At 36.8% G+C, this 23,513-nt stretch overlaps 1 protein-coding gene across 5 annotated transcripts in view; it reads right to left on the bottom strand.

Moving 5' to 3' along the window:
- The window catches only part of VSNL1 (visinin like 1), an 89,207-nt gene that overhangs the window by 31,446 nt on the left and 34,248 nt on the right, over positions 1 to 23,513 (bottom strand). For 3 of the 5 annotated variants that reach the window (XM_082758229.1, XM_082758230.1, XM_082758231.1), the window contains exon 2: positions 19,785 to 19,951. In XM_082758229.1, coding sequence (XP_082614355.1) covers positions 19,785 to 19,946 — 162 coding nt within the window. In that variant the 5' untranslated portion in view covers positions 19,947 to 19,951. The remainder of the gene's footprint in view (positions 1 to 19,784; positions 19,952 to 23,513) is intronic. The other 2 variants (XM_082758232.1, XM_082758233.1) reach the window with 1 other exon arrangement.

Raw genomic sequence — 23,513 nt, 5'->3', positions numbered from 1 at the left:
TGATTTAATCTGATTTCTTATATGTCATTTTTCCATGGCTCTTGCCAAATTTCTTTCTAAAAATACAGTGTAGTTTTATTACAGAAAGATAAATTGGTCCTGAATTTTCTGAATTATGTTGCAAATTTAGTTGTTCTGTTTTTGTTTTCCACAGCCTTAAATATGTTAGTATCATTTTTTTTTGCATTTTTTTTCATTGTTTTTCAGCACCTAAATGTTTTGTCCCAAATGTCACAACAGTTTTGTTGCCTCATTTCAACAGTTTTGTTAGTAAAACAGTGTGTCGAAGTACAAGCAATACGTGTGAATCTGCTTTCTTTCTTATAGCTCCAGTGTTAAGGGATTACATGTATACACATTTCCAAGCAAACCCAGAGAACTAAAGAAAGTATTAGGAATTTACTGAATAAACTACCTGTCTAAAATGACATTTTGTGATGCTATATTCTCATCAGACTGTGTGTCTTGAAGTGCAGAAAAGAGCAACCATTTTGCAGAAAACATCTCTTAAATGCTCTGTTAAAGACAGCTATTTATTCAAAGGAGGGAAAGTCTTAAAGAATCATAAAATGGCTTCAAAAGCAGTGAAAAAAACTTGCTGCCTTTGTGAAACCAAGCAAAAATTACTTGTCTCTAAAATCATTCCATCCTGTCCTGCCCACCATCTCACCAGAGAGACAAATAAAGACTAGCTCCTTTCTTCAAGCAGCAATGCCACCCGTAACTATGCTGTTTTGGAGCAAACAGCACTATTCATCCTTCTGCTACACACCTACTACAGGGTACTTCTTCCTCTTCAAAATGCCCTCTTGAACTCTGTCTGTGGCTACCAAAGGCTGGCTTTTGGATTGTGAATTCTGGGGCTACTAGTGTTATTTCACTACTCACTTTTATTCTTGTGGTCCATTTCCCATATCCAGCACTTCCTCCTTAAATACAAAACCGTAAGGTCTGCAGAGTAAGGACCATCTGTATGCCATGTGTTGGTACAACACCACTTATAACGAATGAACCCTTAGCCTTAAATGCTGTTGCTATTAACAGCAACAGCATTTCTAACATCCAAACCATTTCTTAGAAACAGTCCCACCACTGAAGTGTGTCACGCCAAACATGAGACCAGAAAGAAAAACACCAATAGAAAAAAAAAGTCAATCGAATCTTTGAAAAACACGTGAGACTGACTCATTTCATATCCAAATATAAATACTTCTGCCTTTAAAAACAAAACAAAACAAAACAAAACAAAACAAAAAACCAGAAAACACTACAAAACACTGAATCAAGCATTGTCTATTTGTGAATAATATATATATTTAACCAAGTTTCCTTCTTGATGTTCACCCTACTCCTTGCTCACAGCTATGTAACACTGCATGTAGACCTTCATGGTAAGATGTGGCAAAGCAAAAACAACCTAATTGTTTATTTTCAAGAACAAATCACCTAAATAGAACAAACTGATTCACTCTCTAAATTTTCTCTAATATACTACTTTCATTTACATGTTTCTAGACTGGAACTCTATTGGTTTTATACCTCCACATTTCCACATATTTCCAAAACCACATTCTTCACTTGTTATTTTAAGTATATTACACATCTATATTTCTATTCATCTTTTTTACAGACCTGGGATTTAAATCCCAGCTTTGGCAGGTAACTCAGACCTGTTGCTTAGCAGCAGCTGAGACACATGTAAATGCAATAATGGAAATTCTCGCGGTTACAAAAGTGGAAAGCTCCTGCCTGCTAAAAGCGGATGTTTATAAATCGGCTGGAAGCAGAGTAAGTGGCAATATTAGATTAGAAAAATTCTTTCCAAACAAAATATAGTCTTGAATAAAAAGCCAACCAGCCTGACACAACCTAGATAATAGACTGAGGTTAAAAAAAACGGAGTCAATATTTAATTATGATTGTTTTTATATATTGATCTCTCTAGCATTTTAACCATCATATGATTACCAGTAAAACAGATTACATTCCATTTCATTTAGTGGGTGAAATAATGGATTCATGAAAGTCAACTACAAAGTTTTCACTGCCTTTGTAGAACTGGGATTTCAAATCTCTGTTTTTTTCATTAAAACCTATTTTTAAAAGCAATGACACATGTCCATGTGAAACCAAAGCTTAGCATTTCATCTCTGCTTAAAAAAAGATATGTATTTAATCTGTATTTGACAAGTCCATATGCTCACAGAAACATATGGATTAGAGCTGATGCTTCCTGATTCTATGGTACCATCAGCAAGAAGGAACCAAAAATGGTCCCCAGACTGAAACAAATAGACTTGAGCATGGTCAGGTCAAAGATGATGGCTGTCACTTCCTACACGCACTTAAATATCTTCCCTGGCGTGTAGCATCCTGGAGAGTTGTGCCCATGTTCATCACTACAGGTATAAGGCCTAATTCTTTGCACTTAGAATACAATCTAGCTTAGGCATCTAACAGTTAATCATCTGAAAGACAGTTATGAAACCTGAGAATCCCTTTACAGTGAATAGTATTTCCATAGTATCATTCATTTCTTCCAAATATGTCTAAGATCAGATGAATTCTTTTGAGTACTCTCCTTCAATCCACTGGCTATTAAAGAAACTAAGGTGGTTTTATATAAAGCAGATAAAATGAATAATCCTGTGGAAATGCCTCTCTCTTTCCATTGACCCTAATGGGGCCTCAGTAACAAACTAGTCTTCAGATATCAAAATTAATCCTTACATCTGTGGTGGAGCTCAATGGCAGGGATGAATGTGACTAAAAAAGCAACGTCCTAAATTTTAACGCACAAGATCAGAGTACTATCTCCAAAGGTGCTAATAATCCCCTGAAAACTAACTTAACCATCCCTAACCAAGACTGGTTCTTACAGTCTGTAAAGAAGTTATTTTGATACCCAGATCTTTTTTTGCACCCCATCAACCCAGAGATAATTTAAAACATCATATTCCAGGCCACAGTGCCACATCCCCAGAGCTCTAACTCCCTTTGGTACTTACACATTGCAGATGTACATGTTGTACAAGGTTTTTGGTTTTGTTTTTTAACTTTATTGTTGTTGTTCAGCAGAAAGGAAGAAATTGTATTTCAGAGTCTCCTATTCTAACCTTTTACAAAAGGTTTTATTTATTCCAATCGAACACCATTTATTTGTGATTTTTTTATCTTTTCTAAATATGATGGTTTGTCAGCTCGTGTCACTCATTCTCCATTCACTTCCATTAATTGTGTCTCTGGCTCCCACGAGAACACTTCAATTTTGTTCCAAGGCCCACAAATATGATAATCAGCAAATATTTCTAGGTCAAATCCATTGTCACAGTGTCAGTGTGTCCATAAGAAATACTGATGAATACTAACAGTGATTTGCCACTCAACTACTGGCAAGAGAGATATAAAATACAGTTTGGTTTATGTAGAAGTTTTTAAATTGTCCCCCTTTAAGACGTTTGTTAAAGATAATCAGATATACTGAAGAATCGAACCAGGAAAAAAATGCTTAATACTTGTATAGTGTTTTTCATTTTACTGCTGCACAAACATTAACTAATTAAGCCTCACAATACCCAAGTGAGGAATGGAAGGAAGCATTATTATGGTTATATATTATAATTATACTGTCTCATTTAGAATTTCCTGGCTTGTGACTTTTAAAGTAATTATTATAATTATCATAAAACTAATAAAAATCAGAAACAATCATATTTTTTGTGCTATGAAACTGCACTAAGCTAAGCAAAGAAAGATTTTACAAATTCCTACAAGCACACTTTCCCTTTAAGTATTTCAGTTTCTACTTCCCATTATCTGAGTCCACCAAGGACTTGATTTTGCTTCCACCAAAGGGAAAGAAAATCTTGCCAATGACCACAGCAGCTGGTCAAATCAAAGACAGGGTCTTTGATTTTAACAACGCAAAGAAGAGTATGTGAAGAAACTTTATGTGATTTTTACAGTTTGCTAAGAAAACATGAGATCTTGATATGAAACATGCTTATATGTTCAAAATGACATAAAATCTCTAAGATACCTTGTAATTAGGATTAATTTTTAATGTATTATGTGTTTTTCTTCTCTGTAATACTTCTAACCAGTGTCTGGACACCTCTTCCCAGTTCTAGCCATCTAACAATTCACCGGCACCCTTTAGGGGAGAATGGTTTCTGCCACCTCTCAAAATCTATCTTGTAATGAGATGATTTGTCCACTGGATACGCCTTTGATCTCCTGTAATAACATGTTCCCAAAATCTTCTGCTGCAGTACTGGAATTTTTGAGGTCTATGGGGCCAATTTAATAACTATGCAAAAGCGTCATGCAACATTTAAAACTTTCAACTGGCTTTATCGTTACAGTCACTCACTGCAAATTCTTTGGAGTTAACCAAGGCTGGATTAGCCTCTGGAAAAGCTTCCTTCTAGGGCTGTAATCAACTGCATGATAATTTGGAAAGGGCTCTCATCTAATTTCTTTTAGCTGGAAGGACAACAATTTGGATGTTTTTTTTCTTTTCTAATTATGTAGTATAGACAATACTAATACAACAGTACTAATGCACATACGATGGATGCAACAGAAGAAAGAGAACTACTCTAATGAACTCAAGATACTTTTAACACTGTTTTGGTGACAGCTGCTGGAAAAATAAACAAAGTAAAAAAATGTGATAACATTAAACCTATTGGGCCTTACCTTGGAAGATTAGTGTTCCTAACTGGCAATCCAGAGACCAGCCAGATCACTACTCAGTCTCCTAGGCTGCCCCCCCACACACACTTTGCGTACCCCAGCCACAGCCAAACATCATGATCATAGTTCATTCACCTCCTAGAAGATCAAGTCATCATCAAACTCCACAGTTCTTGTGCTAGTTGTAGACAGTATTTTGACTGTACTTGCCTCATGACACTTGAAAGACCATCTGGCTAAACAGATGTGCTAATATAATTTGCTTAGCCTGAAAAAATGAACTGGAAAAATAATAAAAAAAGAATAACGGAACACAATGGCTTGAATGGGAGTTCCCAGGAGCGCCTGGTCCAGCTTCTTCTTTTGTGCATGTCCAGATACTATGTTTGTCATTTGAGGATGAGCTTGGCAACGGATTACTTGCCTGTGGAAGTTAGCAAGAGAGAAGGAATTTCAAAACAAATGACAAAAAGAGGTGAACATATTCTCATAACAAAAAAAAAAAAAATGAATTGTAAGGCCATCTGTCATTCCTTTCTGGAGTATATCATATGTTATAAAACAAGAAACTGGCAAAATGCAATCAAGTCTTGATTCCACAGAAGGTGTCAAATCTCCCATGGATTTCAATGGGACCAGGGGATATTCAATCTGTTCATTTGTAACCTAAGGAATACTTGTGTAAAAAGGGCAGTACGGTTCTTATCAGAACTATGTATCTTATCACAGATGTGCAACATCAAACATGGAATGGATTCTCTAGATAATGTCCCCCAACAACATTCCCTTCATCATCTGTCTTAAGGTTTAAAACACGTAGGTTTATAACAACGTATGGCATTTTAAATCTTCCAGTGCCTATAGTAAGATTACTATCTGGTAATATCTGGTCTCTATTTCTTCTCTTTTTAATTTTCTTTCACTACCTAAACCTGTACTGTTTGACACCCCAATCACTTTGCCAAAAAATAAAAATAAAATAAAAGAATAAAAAAAGTGAAATTGAAATACCAGATTAGAAATACATATTTTCAAAACGCTAAAAGGAAGAAATTTCTTCCTTTTAAGAAAAATCTTTCTGTAGAACTTTCATTTAAATTCAATTAAAAGATTCCACATCCATTTCTTAAATCATTTCTCAAAAAGCTCCATTAACTGTGAATACGAAATGTTCAACTGTGCCAACTCACTTGGCTTTTTTATGCAGAAACTTGCTCATAGATTCATATTTTACATATATTTTCAGCTATAAATTAAAGTCACCCTTTGCATAAAGGACTGGGCTTGCTTTCTGATGTTGGAATGCCCTTTTTATCAGGTAAGGAGAGAACTAAATTAAAATGATGAAGCCCACTGGCTGAATGAGCACAACCAACAGCAAGCTTCTCGTTTTGCTGAAGCCACAGCATCCCTTGCCCAGGAAGACAAAGTTGCATAAATTCAAAAGCTGGCGAAGAAAAAGACAAAGATACACACATCACATCAGGCCATGCCACTCATCTAGCCAGTGCCCTAGGAAAGAAAGAGAGGAGCTGAGAAGAAAAGGTTCTCACTTTGCTTTTCTTCTAAAAGAAAAGCAAAGCACATTATGGTTATATATTTCTTATATATGGTTATATATTTCTTTCTAAAAGAAGAAAAGCAAAGCACATTATGGTTAAATAAATAAATAAATAGGGGTAGATTTCAGGAGTTGGTATGTCTGACAGCCAGGATTGTGCAGGACCTTGGAGATGTCAAGGTTGCATCAGCTGACCCACTCCAGCAAGAGGGAAGGTTTTTTGCTTCTTGGGGTAGAAAACATATTTTCTCATCATATTCCATTTAGTGTGTTTAGCCAGAATTTTGTTAGCAAGAATTAGCTAACAAAATATTAGTTAACAAAACAAAAAAAGTTTCCTTGTAATTTTTTCCCCCTTGTTCTTTTGGCTCCAAGACATGCATTCTTGTCTGCACAGTAACAAACCTTCAGCTGTCCCTTGACCTAGCTATTACACCAATGTCCTGGCAGTGAAAACTGGAAGAAAATGAATTCTCTTGTCTTTTGCATCAAAATGCTTCAACCAGTGAGCTATGTTAACTCATACCACCCATGGGATTTTTACGCCATTCCAGGTTTTTCCTGTACAGAAAAGGGAAGAAGAAGAGGAAGAAGTGTTTTTGCTCACTGGTGTACTTATCAGTGACAGTAGCTATCCCATGGAAATCAGTGGTCCTCTTAGGACTGTGCACTTGCTTTTGTAACACTGTATATAGAACAGTATTTCTATGAATCTGGAAACTTAAAAATAGCCCACAGTATTCTGGCAATACGTAAAAAGCATGCGCACGAGCCCAAAATAGACGAGAGCAAAGAAAATGATTGAGATGAACAATCACATGGAAATAAAGAACACTGGGTGCATGTATAGAAAGTGGAAACAAATAACTGAAAGCAGCCCAAAGGCATGTACTACTGGCGATAATGCAGGGGTAATGTTTTCATAGGGATTAACTGTTCTCAAGCACTTTTCCCATGTGTAAAGCACAACATACTTTTTATTCAGATAGGTTGATTTGGCAGCCTCTTTATTTCTAGCAGAAATGTATTTATTGTGCCTGTGCAAGAAAAATTCCACTCTTGGATGGAGTCAGAATGAGGTTCTTTCACCTCACACTGTCAACTGCCTGCTGGATAGAGCTAAAGAGCTAATTTCCCACTGACAGCTCCCTTCTACAGGATGCCTATTAGAAATTTGTGTGCCAAATTAATCCTTTTCTAAAGCCTTTAATAAATTTGGCTACATGTTAATGTAACTTTCATACTGAATATGTTAAATTCTGCCTTTGTAAACAGATTTGCTTACTTTGTAGAAATGTAATTTTTCTTACATAAAGAGGTAACAAAGAGGTACATCACTTTAAAAGAAACTGTTTCATACGAAGACTTTTTATTTCCACCATTTTTTTTTTTTTTAAATTATTATTATTCAGTTTTATTGCCCAGGACCTGCTGGTGATTTTCTACATGATCAACCTAATCTTCAGAGAATGAAGATAGGGCTTCCGTACATGTTCTTTTAGAGTATGTGCTCTCTTTCATGATCTTTCATGTTCCAAGGACACCCCAGGGTAGAAGACACAAGAAGTAGAGAGCATGCTTATTCTCCCTGTTCTTGGCCGTACATTAGAATAACTCCAGAATTTATGGCTCTGTGAAAATAAAATCAGGTCCATTAAACACCATTTTCCTGCCATACAGAAAAACTCCAGGGGAAAAGAATCTTAAAAATAAATGAGCAGATACACTAAGACACCATAGGGGCTAATTTGCGGTATGGAGTTTGCAGTTCTAACACAATGCCAGCAATTTGTTGAGCTCCCTGAGTTACATAATGTATTTATCTGTAGCAAAAAAACTAATTGATAGATAAATAATTGCTTCAGTAAGCCAATATTAATACAGCATCCTTACAATTAAATAACATAACTATTTCCATTATAAAGGCCCATTTTCAGAATCATATTTCACATACCAGCATTTCTTCCAGCTCAAAAAAAAAAAAAAAAAAGACATTAGATAATCTTTAAAGAGCTGGTCTAGATTTTAACTGCAGTTTTCTTTCTGACTTTTTAAGAACCACTTTATATTAGAACACAAAAAACCCTTCTCAGGTCAAGTATTATTGAAGTATTACATTTCTTAAAAAAATGCAATATTATTTAAAGAAGTCAAATATTGGGAACTCTAAGTTTCTAAAGCAATAAATGTAATGTTAAAGAGTCCCTTGTTCTGCACAAATGAGCAACAGAAGAGATGAGAAGAAAATTGTGTGCAGTACTATTACTGTGAAGCTGACGCTCAGCTGTACCTTTCTGCAGCTTTAGATGTGCACAAAACAGTAGGATTGTATTTTTCAAATACAGCTTTGGGATTTGGTCATCACTATGCAATTGTGAGCTCAGGGCAGTGAATCACCACCTAAGTGACTTGTTCTAATTAAGAAACTGGGAAAAGTTCAATGTACGCAAATAATGTTTGCACAAAGCTTACCAACCCACACGTAATGTAAGACTCATTGGGTTGAAGATGCTGGATACTAAAATGTAGAAATTGAACCCTGAGGAAAGGAGATGTGGTTTACTTCTAAATGAAGTTAGGAGTGCTAATCGAGCAGAGGGGACAGCACCTGCCCTGCCCAACTGACACCAGCATCCATGAGAGGGAAAGCAGGAAGCAGTGATTTAGTGGGATGAAGAACTGCATCCTTTCTTGCCAGGGCTAACACGTGTGTGTGGGTAGGGAGACTGAAGGGACCTGAGGATATTAGCATTTCACTGGGACAACGTCCAAAGAGCATCACCTTCCAGCTACCTGTATTTAACACCTGGCTGAGAAGCAGCTGGCTGGAGTTTATTCTAGTGAAAGCAAAACTATGCTAGGAGGGAGGTTGTCTTCCAAAATCATCTGTGGGCTTTATCTGTAGTGCCTTGCAAGGCTATCACTGCACAATATCTAGTTTTAATTGATTACATAATTATCTGCATTGACACGTACTATAAAATTAGCCATTGTAATTGCTACATTAATAAATACCAATGCAACTAAAAGTGCTTCCAGTCCAAAAAAAGGTCTAAGAAGAGAGGCAGAGATGTAGTCAACACGGACACACAAAATACTGATAACTGGAGCCTGAAAACAAATGGGGAAAAAAAGCATGAAAGCAAATTCAGCAATTGTTCCTTACTTTTCATCAGTTCTTAGGTATTTGGTATTGGCAACAAGAACAGGAATCACGTAGCCAGAACTCATGTATCTTGCAATCGGATTTTAGCTGTCCCCTGGTATGATCAGTTTGACAGGAAGGAGCAAAACAGTGAATTCCCTTCAAAGAAAGCTGTGAAGAGTCATGAGTTTGCATACAGGTGTGTAATTCCTAAGCAAGGAATAACAGTAATTCTAGGATATATCCTTCCAACCTAAAGGGGATACAAACATCTAGAAATAACTTCGTAATTCAGTATGCTTCTATTGAAAAATGTTGACAAGGTCCATATAAAATTCCAGTTAATGAGTCACAAATTTTTATTATTTTTTTTTTTTATACTCACTTTGTGGTAAACTGTAGTGATGATTTACACTTATGCCTATACTGCTGTTTCTCTGGTCTACAGGGAAATTCTATTTAAAACTGAGTACTCAGTTCTGGGCTATCAGTGCAACCAGACAGCTGAACTTCACAACTTCTCATACAGGTGTATTTCACACCAAACTCCCCTGAAAATATTTCATACATATTTCTGCAAAATGGCAACCGTATTATCTAGTCTGAATTTCCTTGTGTTGATTACTTTATCTTCCAGACCACATGTTTTTCTCATTTTGTTTTGTTTGTGCTTGAATATACAATTAAGATAGCTAGCTAATTCTCATGCCAAGTAGCGGTAAGTCATCTCAATTCAGCAATCAATAGGTTTGTCGGTGAAAAGAAACCATTCCTATGAGCTTTAATTAAACATGAGAAGATGGAAATTTACTCTCATTTAAGAGAAATAGAGTTGATATCCCAAGGTACTGGAAACATTCAGACTATGATTAGTAGAAACCTGACTGGAATCTCAACTAGTGTCTACATGATGATAAAAACTGTATTTAAGTTTGTAACTAACTGAGTTCTGTGGGTTCTCCACAGCTCAGAACCATGTTAAAACACCTCAGATTTCACTGCCTGCATAACTACAGCTACTCAGAGCAGAATGCGTTACAGTGGTAATTGTGATTTGCCATGTCAAATACCAGAAGCACATGGAGCACAATGACGTGCAATGCATGGCTGGGAGAGCTATGTTCCAGACTAATTGGGATCCTTTAATTTTTGGAGCATTCATACCCATTTACAGTGACTCACAAGAGCCCATCTGGGAAGCTTTGGAAGTACATATCATTCAGGTAATTTTCTGAAGATCTGGTGAGTTCACTGGGGTGGAGGGAGCAGAATGGGTGTGATGCTAAGGCATGGAGCCACAGACGTCATATTGGGGTCAAGGGACTCATTCAGAACTCTAAGTTCCCATTTATGCCTTACAAAACACAAAAGCTGTTTTCAGCCCCAGGTCTTGTGTGCAAGGGAGATATTGGAAGCAGACTTTGATATTAGAGAAAAACACTTCCATGTTTTAAAACAAAATACTTTACATTACTTCTATGACTTCATGTTAGTTTACTCCAGTGCTGAAATGAAATGCCCTGGTTTCAAAGGTTCCTTCAGGAAGCAGGAAGCCTATAATATCAAACAGCTTTTTATTCATTTATTTATTTTAAACAAACAAATGCTTCTAGACCAAGAAATTGACAAACTAAAGTCCCTGAAAGACCTTAGGTCACTTTGTCTCAGAAAACAAAAAGACACATTCTTACCAGTCTTCAGAACAAGTTTTAGGATGACCCAGTTTTCTAAATCAGAGCTATTGAAGGCCTAAAATATGGCCGGTCAAAGCTTAACTGTAGACTACAGACCTACAGTGTAGATCTAAAGTACATACATGATGAAAGCCTAGCCATGTATACCATACTATAATGTGCATTGTATGATACTTAGAAGTCAAAGAACCCTCTTCCCAAACCATTCTGTAGGTAGGGGAAAAAAAAACAAACAAACAAACAAAAAAAAAGCATAAACTTACTTCAAATAAGTAAAATGAAGAAACGAAGGGCATTATTTATATTTTGACCAATAAAAAATTACCAGAGACACAAAGGGTAACCTCAAGCAAGTAAGTGAACCATTTGTATTTTGATTGTATCTATCAATATAGAGAGTTTAAACGCTCTATTCATTTTGTTTAGATCGCAAGAGAATGAAGTATCTCTTTAAAAAGTACATTCGACATCACTAATCCCTCACTCCACTCCACAGTCCTTATGGGTTCACACTAGTTTTGTGAACAGACTTCCTCGGAATGAGAAGTAAAGCACTGAGATGGTATGGAAGGGCTAGGAGACGGGATAAAGAAGGACAAAATACTTGACTTTTATAACAGGTTGGATAAAGGTAGTGAACCACTGATCAGTCCTGAAAACTGCTCTATGGATTACTGTAATACTGTTAAAATAAATACCGTTACAAGAAATAGTAAATCTGAATGCCTTAACAGATATGGGACTTGGCTCTGACAGTGGATTTGTTGTGTTTGGACTTTTTTGAGGTCTTTCATATTATGTGTTAACAGCGGCTCCCTCCGTCATACCTTCACCACATTTTCTGTATTGCCCTTCAGGGAAATCATAACGGTATTCATTAATTCAGTGTTTTGCTACAGAAATAATTGCAGCATCCAAAATTCATTGTTTTGATTTATCTGAAGGAATCCAACACAGAGCAAAGGTAAGCTGTAATGGAACAAGGTTCCTTATAAAAATGCATGGTGTTTTTTGGAATCAGCAAGCTTCATTCAAAAAATAATAATAACTTTTTAAAAAGCAGTAAAAGTAATTTACATGATATTGTTGGAGAATTTACCCAGCCTGGCTTCTTTTACCAGGACAAGTTGGAAACTAGGGCATGAATGTACATGTGGAGATTTTAAAACATTCCAGGTTGGATTTTCTTGCTCTGGCTGGACATACTCTTGTCAATGTTTTGGACTTCCAGTTACTTTAGAGTACCTTCAGGAACCATATACAACCACTGCACTACAGAACTATTCAATACTTAGCAAATACTTAGCAACAACTAGAGGTTTTGTCTAAACCTTCACACGCACACACATCTGCTGACTCTAAGCCTTGGAGATGCCTTTGGACAGTTGGACTGCTTTATGGACTACTGTGACCATTACTCCTTCCTCTCATTGAGGGGGTGTCAGCATATGCGACCAAATTGTTATCAGGAAAATTCACCCCAGAAGCCTAGACACTCCACAAGCTGCTATTTGGAGCAATTAAGATTTAGTTATTTAGATTTCATCTCTCAGAATTGCCTGACTTCCTCATTTTCTAGATTTAGATTCTCCAGAGATCATCTGGAGGATATGGGCCATTATGTGCTCTGCAACAGAAGCAAAAAAAAATATATTTTAGCCTTTAAAATTACCCACTACCCAGAATGGTGCAAAAAGAAAGGGATTTGTCTTTCTTCGCCCCCGGATCTGTTTTTCTAAGTTTTTCTAAGTTCAGGACCCTTACTTATTCTCAATGCTTATCCGTGCAGATTTAGTTTATAAGTAACTGCTGCCTTTAAATGACAGCTAGTATTGTGTATGTTCTTTACACTTCATGAGAGGAGCTCTCCAGACACCAGATCCAGCTTGCAGGACTGGATTTTAATGGAGCTCACACCAGACTTCCCAGCACTCAGGATAATAAACAACTTCAAGAGCTCAGTGCAGCTCTAAGCTCTTAAATAAGGATCAGGAATGAAAACTCCCATTAGCTTCAATGAGATTAGGATTTCAATCTGAAGTGACTCCATTCTACTTTTATAAAGGCTCTTAGTATCCAGTGGTCTGATTTATGGCCATATTTTCAGAAAAGTTCACTATGCTATGTGCCAGTCCTCTTCTGAAAATTACTGTTTTCCATTCTATTTTGCAGCTTAAATGAGAATTCATGTTTATTTACTATATTTTATTCTTCAATATGCTTGTTGATCTTTAAAGCTCTGCATACTAAAGAGAGATTTAAAAAGATGTTCAGTAAAATGACTTCCAGCCATTATTTTTCCTGGGATACGTGCAGAGAAAGAAATGCAGAAGGGCATGTTACCAGCATCCTCCCCTTCCCCGAATCATTCAAAGTCAGCTTCAAAGTTAACACTGCCTTCAGGGTTTGTTTGATTTTGTTTTTATGTGTAAGGAGCATCCTTAGCCTTTGTTTTAAAATTCATACAGCACAATCTCAGCTTCTGTTTGAAACATATAATAAGCCTCTTATGTGGTTTTCTAGTAGGCCTACATTTTGGCACAGCACCTGACTATTCATTTTTATATGGAGAAGGAGGAGGAGGAACAACGGCAAAAGCAGTTTGCATGGAAGACATCCAGGCAGCAAGACCATGCCTTTAAAAAAAAAAACAACAAAAACAACAAGAACACAATAACAAACAAACAAAAAGTTCTGTATGAAAAGCAGTTGTGATCTCTTTTGTTTTTAAAGTCATCAGAACTCAATACAGCTTTGGAGCACTAAACACATAGTTCAGCCTAAAAAGTTCTCCCCTGTGATAATGTTGGACTGCAAATACATGTGCTTTGTGCTTTTCAGCATACTTTACACTCCCTCTTTTGACTTCTGCTATATTAATTTTCCTTTCACTGCACTTCTAGTGAAAGAGGTTTTTTTTGTTTGTTTTTTTCCTCTTGTTTTTGTTTGTTTTTTTTTCCTCTTTAGGAGCATTTATTTCTAACAATTTTACTGTAATTGTCTTAAAAGTGTGGATTTTAAGTGTTTGAGAAATGCATTAAGAATCTTCACTTAGCAGACCATTCTACAACCCTCCCACAAAGCAAAACTTTCACTGATGCAAATACAGTTCCTTGTACTTCTTTCTAGCCTCTTCCTTACTTAAAAGAGTTTGTAATGCTCCTGAACCAGAGCTATTCTTTACCTGTTTGCATCTACTGCTATCTCTAATTGGTTCTAATGTAACAATAATGGTTTTACTATCCCATAGCAATTAAAAAAATCCAATAATACAGTGGTACTAGTAACTTGTTTAAGGATTTTTAGAGTCATGTTTACAAGAAAGAAATACATACAATGTTTTCTGAGTTGCAGGTAAAATCAGGTGGTGCATCTGCCCTACTGTCCAGGATACTACCATATTGCCCAGGACTGTAAGCACTACAGATGCAGACTTCTGTAAAGTAGCAACAGCATGGACTAAAATCGTTGTATGAGTAGACACATATTTAGAATCTGCCTGATTTCAAATCATGCTGTAGTTCTTTAGCAACACAGGATTATTAGTATAATATACCTAAAAATTACTCCTATTACAGGAAGAACTTCAGTGGCCAAACAGTATTCATAAAGCCAGCACACCTCTTCCAGTTAAAAGACATGATCCCAGGAAAATCAGGTTTTACCAGAGGAACTCCATCTACGTTTGGGGCATCTGCAAACACAGCCGTGTTGTTCTGGAATCCCACTTCTTCAAATGCACTGAAAGTCTAAAATGCAGCTCTAACCTAACATTTTGAGGAGCAGTGTGCCATCTTTAGAAGGATCACAGAATCACAGAATCACAGAATTGTCTAGGTTGGAAGAGACCTCAAGATCATCAAGTCCAACCTCTGACCTAACACTAACAAGTCCTCCACTGAACCATATCGCTAAGTTCAACATCTAAACATCTTTTAAAGACCTCCAGGGATGGTGACTCCACCACTTCCCTGGGCAGCCCATTCCAATGCCTAACAGCCCTCTCAGTAAAGAAGTTCTTCCTAATATCCAACCTAAAATATCCCTGGCGCAACTTTAGTCCGTTCTCCCTTGTCCTGTCACCAGGCACATGAGAATAGACCAACCCGTCTTGAAAATCTGGATAGAGAAGAAGAGGATGCAAACATATGCGCTTACATATCAATGGATTTCTTGAGATTCTTTTTTCTTCCTAGAGATATTAAAATGAGTGACTAGGAATCAATTCCCTTCAAGGCAGGAAATGTGAGACAGAAGCCAAAAATATGACAGACCATTTGACTGTAATTAATCAAATGGCTTTACTATATTTATTCAGTTAAATGTTATCTATAAAACCCCAAAACATAGCTAAATAATAGACGTGCAATAAAGTCACAAAGCAACTCACTTTATTTAATGCTAGCATTATACTACAATTCTCAACCTTACCCTTCCAGTTAAAGCACTATTGGTGCTTGTTTCTGTAATTAATCCAGAAAATATGCTTCTCATGTTCAGTGACCCAGTTCCAACAAGTATCACAATATAGAAGCCTATTTTCCACTTAATAAACACGCATAATTCCTGTGAACATTAGTACTGATTATGCACCCTTGCACACTCTAGGGCATATTCATCTAAATCCAGTGAATTCAAAAGATCTGAAGCAAAATGTATTTGGCCCTCTAGACTGCAAGAAACCCTAAAGAATGATGGGAATATTCCAGCATGCTTTATTGGTATATTTTATTTTAATGAGAATTTTGTATACTAATTCCTTCAGCTCTCTGCCCACAATGCTAATGATGTTTTACGTAAGGTAAAAGAATTAAAGAATTTTTAGGATAGGAAAAAAAGCAATTGAACAGAACAAACAAGGATTTAGCTTAATGCTTAGAATATTCACTGTGGAGATGGAAACTGCAGGATCCAGACTGTCCCATGGACCCACTGAGCTACTTACCACTATTTCCTGCAGCAAAAGAGGTTGATTGGGGCATTGCCAGCAGACCAGAAGGACCTATCTCATCAGCAGAGCAGTTACAGAGGGTGAGTAGTACAGATTCAAGCTCCTTACAGGGACACGATAATTGATTCTGGGTTTCCTACAGCTTGATGAGTACTTAAAGCACTGTGGTAACGACAAGGTATTCACATTATCTTCCTTACTAAAGAGAGAAAGTAAAAGGACTCCAGTCACCTGATTTTGCTTTGACTCCTAATGTCCTAGATATTTCTCTGCAGGAGAGGTTTCAAGAATACCACTCCCATATGGAAACAGATGCGTATACCCTGGAGAAATGTGGAATTCAATACAAATTCCTGTCTTGATCATTACCTTGTGGCTTTGCACTGGCACATTTCTTTACAACATGCTGCTTTGATTTTTACTTTTTTTTTTTTTTTTTTTTAATAGTATCCACAAATTCTCCCCACTCCCATGTTCTGTGTAGACAGTCGGGGCAGCTAATATTGTGTTTCAACATGTAGGTCTCCTTGTGGCTCTGGGACTCTAATATACAAACAAGTCTTTAGTAAATGAATTTAAAAACTGTACAAGCCCTCCAGTCATTCAGCACCATGGATTCACACGAGGCATAATAGCTCATCACAGATTCCACATCCCAAAAAGAATCTGTGCATCCAAAAATGTATGATTAAGTTTTACCAAACCTCTGAGACTGCAAGCAATATGCAGCAGTATAAAGTATATTTCCTCCTATTTACTGTTTATTTAAAAGAGTGTTCTTGATTAAATATTCTTATATGCACTTCCACTAAAAGTGCTGCAAATAATTTTACTGTAGAGTCCATATTGTACAACTGCTATTTATTTTAAGCATTGCATGATTTGTATTCCTAATGGAAATTTCAATAGCAAACGCTTCCAAGCCAAGCTAGAGTAATTCTCCCTGTTAGTCAATATAGTCTTCATCTACATCAGTAAACAGCACAGTACAATTGACGCAAATGCGTAGGGTGGAAGAGTTAGTGTTGAGGACCATCCACATCACACATGTTCTGGATGTTTTAATTCAGACCAGGTCTAGTTTGGACCCATGGAGTAAGTGCTTATTAGCTGGCATTAGAAACAGTAATACATTAGGTGTGATTCCAGGACACATCTTCCAGATAAGTTTCCTCCACAACAATGTAGTTTGTGCACTCCAAGTTTGTGCACCCCACTCTGTAATTATGCCAGTAGAGTAGTAACTAGAAACATTCAAGAAATTAACCGAAAAACAATGCTCTTGAGAAACCTAAAATGTGTTTATTCTTTAAGTTGAGGATATTTTCTATTATGTCTGAGTAAAAGAAAAGCATTCTTTGTATCTTACTAAGATGACCAACACCCTTCAACCCACATGAAAGTGTACCACACAACTCCCTTGAACAAATAAACATTATCATTTAAAGACAATGTAAATCTGAACTGAAAAACGTAGTTCTTTCTTTTCCAAGTATATTTGTTTACAGAAATCTTCTCTGATAAAATTCAGTTCAGACCAAGAACTAAAATGTCATCTCTCCCAACCGTAAGTTCATGCAGAGAAATTATTAATAAATACTAACTTCATACATTTTTACCCCACATATGCATTAAACAAACTGAAATGCTGTAAATGTAATAATCGTGATTTGGGTCTCCTTCTGGTGGCTTCTCCTGGAAAGATCAAATGTCAAATCTGGGGTTTTGTCTGCAGCCAGGGCAAGCAGAACATCCTGTGGACAAGAAGTCGCCGCCACTGACAACACTCAGACCATTAATTTCTCAGACAGCCGAGGGCCATTATTTTAGAAGCATTTCAGTGACAGAAGGAGAAGTAAAGCTCTGGATTTACTACAGCTAATCGTATTTCTCTTCTGCAAAATCAGTATTTTGCCCTGTATATAGACATTATATATAGAACAACTATAAACTGGACCAAATATACAACAGCAACATTACAGAGCAGATCTCAAAAAACATAACCACAAAAGCACAGGAGACAATCTTATTTGGTGTGCATTTCCAAAAATTTACGAGGCCATAAAACTAAAAGCCAGATACTGCGGTTCAGTAAGACTACAGAGATGTCTCCAGATTTCAGTACTTCTATACTCTTTGTTTTACATTTTGCAGTACCATTTTGTAAACTTAATCCTGAATTTACTCTCTGATACTTCCTCCATGAGTAAAGTATCTCGTGAATTATCTGCAAACACTTCAAACAGCCTTTTGAAGGGAGGAAGTCCTAACAGCTTCGAGCTATTTTCAGATGATAGCTTCCCCCACAACACATAAAGTCATTGAAAAAAAATCACTTTATTACAATTTATTACAAAAGAATCTGTGATTCTCTGTGATTCTGTAATTTGCCAAAAAGAAAATAATGATTTCAAGGAGTTAAACACTTGACATACTTTATTTGGAATATTTTGTAAAGACTATTAACTTTCCTCAGAAACACGTCAGAGAAATGATTAGGTGTCTAATCCTGTGGCTGTACACTGAGTACAATTTAAAATAGAAGCTATAAATTATCAGTCAATAACAAGCACAATACCTGAGGCAGTAAAAATTATTTCATCTGAAAATAACAGTTATTACAAAGGCAGTCTTTTTTAAGAAAAAGATTGTCGGGTAACATCTCTAGTCATAAATATTAAAACAAAAAGACAGAGGCTTACTTATATAAACTGTAGTTAGCAGTTTTTGTGACCACTCATTAGAAATTACAAGGGACTAGGTGATGATTCACAGAGTGATCTGGTTCTACACTGAAGAAATTGAGGATAGGACTGTAGTATGCATTTAAGGGAAAAGACAGATAGTCCCACTTGTCTGCAGAAATTGTCAGTGTGCTCAGTATTAACACATTTGAAAGGCTTTTTAAATTTTTATTGGGCCTCACGTATTTATGAACTGTTTCTGATCCTAGTGTTCATCATCACCATCCAGTATTCCCCCTAATTAAAATTACTTTGAAGTCTCTGACCTTTAGGCAGACACTCGATTCTGAATTAAAATATAATTATCTTTGTAACATGAATACACTTCTCATGCTGCCCCCATGCACTTCTTTTTACAGAATAAATACATACTAAATGTAAGAAAAAGACTACATTGGACATGATAAAATAATGAAGAATAAAAAGAAAATAAACTGAACAGCAGCATGCCTTTCCTTTCATATCTATCAAGGGCAAAGAAACAGTAGAGAAAAAAGAAAGGTAGTACTCAAAATCTAGAGAAGGAAATCCTTTGTACACAGTGCATAATTTATCTGCAGAGGACATACCGCCATGAAGCCTCACTACTTTTGTTTGAAACCAAAAGAAATATAGTCTTTTATATGAGTAGGTCCAGGGTTTGTATTCCAGTGGTATTAAATACGTAAAGTATGGCTTATTGAATAGGGCTGCAACCTCTTACTGAAGGTGAAAAAGGCTCATAAATTACAGAGTGAAGAGACTGTATTTCTTTGAGTAAACCACGTATTTTTTCCTTAAACTTTTGGTACTGGTCACTGTAGCTATCAGAAGTGCTAGTTCAATGAGGGCAGCACTTCCCATTTACCTCCCTGTATCCAGCATTGCTTCTCCTAATGAAGGATTCCTTAGTTTAAATGAAGGACAGCTCTTGACCATGTGTTTGCTTTTTGTTTTTATTACTTTGTAAACTTTTTGAAGGCCAAACAGAAGAAACTTAATAATAACTTACTTTCACGTAGAGCTGCTGAAACTCCTCAAGGTTCAGTCTTCCACTTGGACAGTCCTTTAGAAAGCCTTTGTACCACTGTTTTAGCTCGTGTTCATTGAACTCCGTGCTCTTCACCAGATCTTCCATAACTTCAGGGGCCAGCTTGCTATTTTGTTTCCCCATTCTGCCTTAAGAAGAAATAAATTAATACAATTAGCCAAGTTGCTGTGATCATTTTAAACTTGATTAGCGGCAAAGCTCGAATGCATCACTTGTTTTGCACTCACTGCTGCTTTTAGTCAAAACATAACTTTACAGATTCCCTAGTGAACAGGAACCTAAGCTATGCCTGAACGTTAGAGGCTGAAATGGTGAAAAATACATCTTTCACCCACATATCTCAAGGCCTGGAGAAAGACTGCTCATTTGCCTTTAAATTAATGTTGAAAATAAATCTCTTCTGTCTTTAATAATAGTATCATCTAAGTGAAAGATTTATTTTCTTTTGACTTTGATGGTAGGGTATTTTCCTTCCGTTGGAAAGTACTACTCCATTTCACCATAGTGCTAGTATCACGTTGAAAAGCTGCCTCTCATTTTTAGTGATTTCTGTAATTTCTGGCTTTTCTTCACACTAGGGATGAAAAAAGATGACTTCACTTCTTTTTTCTTTTTAATTTAACAAAAAATTTTCACACATTCAGGGATGCCCGCAGAATTCCTCTTTATTTTTCTCTTGAAAATCTCTCTGGTATGACACTCATGTTAGCAGCTGTTCCTCACAGGTGCAGGGTTATGGACAGAGAGGTTTATAACATAAACCACTGGATGCTCCACACACTGGTTTATCACCACTGTTAACTCCAGAGATATCCATGACATATATCTTACATATATCTTACAGACATACTAGTAAATATTACACATAAAACATACAGACACAAAATACTCATTTGTGTGTATGTACATACCGAACTTTCAGTGCTATTGACACTGGCCTTTCAATTGAGGTATCTTTTAAGAAATCCTTTCCTTTAACCTGTTCCAGTACTACTGTACTACAGTTTGTTCATGACAGGAGATGTCTTTCAGTTATTTTTTAATCAGATGACACACAGTACTTAACTTGTCCTGTACAGCACTGCAAAGAGATGAATAATTTCTTTCCTGAGCCAAGCTTGGCATTTCCATTTTTATCTTCCAGTATAGCATCTGCCTCTAATGACAGAACCACATTGAATGCATTGATTTCTAATCCATATCACCACCCATTCCTGATATTAATCTATTGCTTTTGGCATCTTCCCCTATTACTAAATTTAGTTTCTTTCTCCTCAGAAGGAGATATTTTGTTCTGTTCCAGAGAATCAATATATTTATAAAACTCCCTTTACAGGAACCATCTTTGAGCAGGCGCAAAGTTTCCCATTCCTCTTGGTTTATCCATAACCAACATAACCACCAGTGCCATGCTACCAGTGTCACCAGGTCTCATCCCGAAACACCACATGGCCACCAAAGGGGAGTCTTTGGTGACATCCCTGCCTGGTCTGTCCTCATCCCCTCCACAGCATCCCCTCCCACAGGATGGTCAGGGTTGCCGGGACATCCCTGCCAAGGCCGTTCAGTTGCACAAACACCCGTAATACTGAGAAGGGGGGTGGCTTTCTACAAAGCATTCAGCTGGTACGAAATTGAGAAATTCAGTCTTTGGACAGTGAAAAGTGCTACAACCCATCAAGGTAGAAACTCCAGTTAGAGATATCTTTGGGACCTTGGCTACTAGATGAGCAACTGAAGGTAGACCTGGTCCACAATCTTTTGGCGTGCTTCCAGCAAGCAGATGTTTTTTCCCCATACTTTGCACCTCCTTCCTCTTCCAGCCCTGCAAGATGCTTCAGCACTTTCTTGCTCCTGGCCTTGCATCTTCTCTGAACTACAGGAACCCTACTACATGGACTCACAGAGCTGCTACTTAAGGGCAGCAGACTGCTTGTGCCAAACTCGCTTTGGATATTTGCCAATCTCCCATCCACACATTTTGGTAAACTCAGCCATATTGGAGAGTTTGACCTTTCAGTTAATTACCACAGGCCTACCTGTATGTGCAGATGCCTAGAAATTAGCTGTCTTGTTAAAGGGTGGGTATGTAATTTATAGTATTTAGAACAATTGTCCCAGCCTTAGCTTTGAAGTCCCCATCCTCTTGTGTATGAGATTGACCTAATTTGACATAATCTGAATTTTAATCCCACAGAGACTAAAGTACAGTAATTCCAGTTCAGATTACTTTTAAGTGAAACAACAGATTGTTTCATTTGTTTTAATCTTTAAGGGGCCTGTTTGTTCCCCCCCCTTTTTTTTTTCTTTTTCTCCTTTAAACTATGTGACCCCTTGCAGTCTTAAGGTGCTTTGCTTAGGATCCAGAGGACCATTAAAGATTCTCAGCAATTACGGTAACTACCTTAGGCAGATTCACAAGGCATCTTCTAGCTCTCTTAATTTAGCCAAGTGTGCTTTTACTTGACTCTTTTCACCTGGATCCTTACCTCCATTAATATTTTCTCAACAGCACTTACACATGAAGAAAAAAAAAAAAAAAAAAAAAGCATTTTCGATGGGCAAAGATCAGGTGTTTTAAGATCAGGTGTTTTTCACTAGCAAATTTTCTGTTACTGTTAACGTAAAAGTAACTTTTCTGCATTTATTTTGCTAGCTTTACAGCCCTTGGACCCGGTACTAAACAGACAGACCTGTGAATCAGCACCATCTTCTGAAGTTAACTTTATTATTACTGGTAATGTGGTCATAAAACACCATAGAAAAAGAGTGGGTCTGCACATATGTAAGAATACCTGAATATAGAGCTGAACAAAAATCCATACATAAAACCTTTCCTATCATCAGATTCAAAGAAATGAGACCCAGCTTTTCTGCCTCTGTGATGCAGGTCCCTTGTTTTGGTAAGCTGCTTGCTCAAGCCACAAGTTGTTCAATAAATCCTAAACACCTTCCAGCCATCTCTAATGCTCCTCAACATTTAATATCCTCTACTAAATCAATGAAAACCATGGCTAAGATCTTAATAAACACTTTCAGAAACTGTTCCACAGAAACAACCAGTACTTGAGGAAGGTATAATTTGGGACTGGTGGGTTCTGTATTTGTATTTGCAGCTCCAGCACAGCATGGCCCATACTCTGCCTTGTTCTGTTTGAAATGAGGGACTGAACAAGCTGACCAAGCCAGTCACAATGTCTTCCTGTAATTAGAGGCACCCATTCTTCCTTCTCTCTTTTTTTTTTTTCCCCTTCAGAATTGAATTATAATTTGCAAGAAAACTCAAGAGTCTCATATAATTATCAAATATAAACTCACACTTCTGGCTCTGGGAGATCCATCTTATTTGGGAATAAAAACTCAAATATACAGATTATCTAGTTAATCACATTCTAACATCTTCTAGAGTTTCATTGAATCTCTTATTATTATTGAAAAAGTACAATTACCCATTAGCAATGAGTAAGCCACTGCCAACACATTTAATTTTCTAAAATGAAAAACTTTTTAATTAACTTAGAATCATGGTTTCCCAAACATGTTTTTTTCCTTGTGAAAATCTATGAATATGCATTAGGAAAATACAGGAGAGAACAGCTGCACAATCACTAATTCTTCAAGAAGGGGAAAGGTCACTCTGCAAGCATTTCTTTGTTTAGAAAATTTTATTCTTTTAAACTCTAAATTTGC

This window comes from Aythya marila, assembly GCF_965140915.1.
Source record: "Aythya marila genome assembly, chromosome: 3".
Classification (NCBI taxonomy): domain Eukaryota; kingdom Metazoa; phylum Chordata; class Aves; order Anseriformes; family Anatidae; genus Aythya; species Aythya marila.
This window is presented reverse-complemented; position numbering and strand designations above follow the sequence as displayed.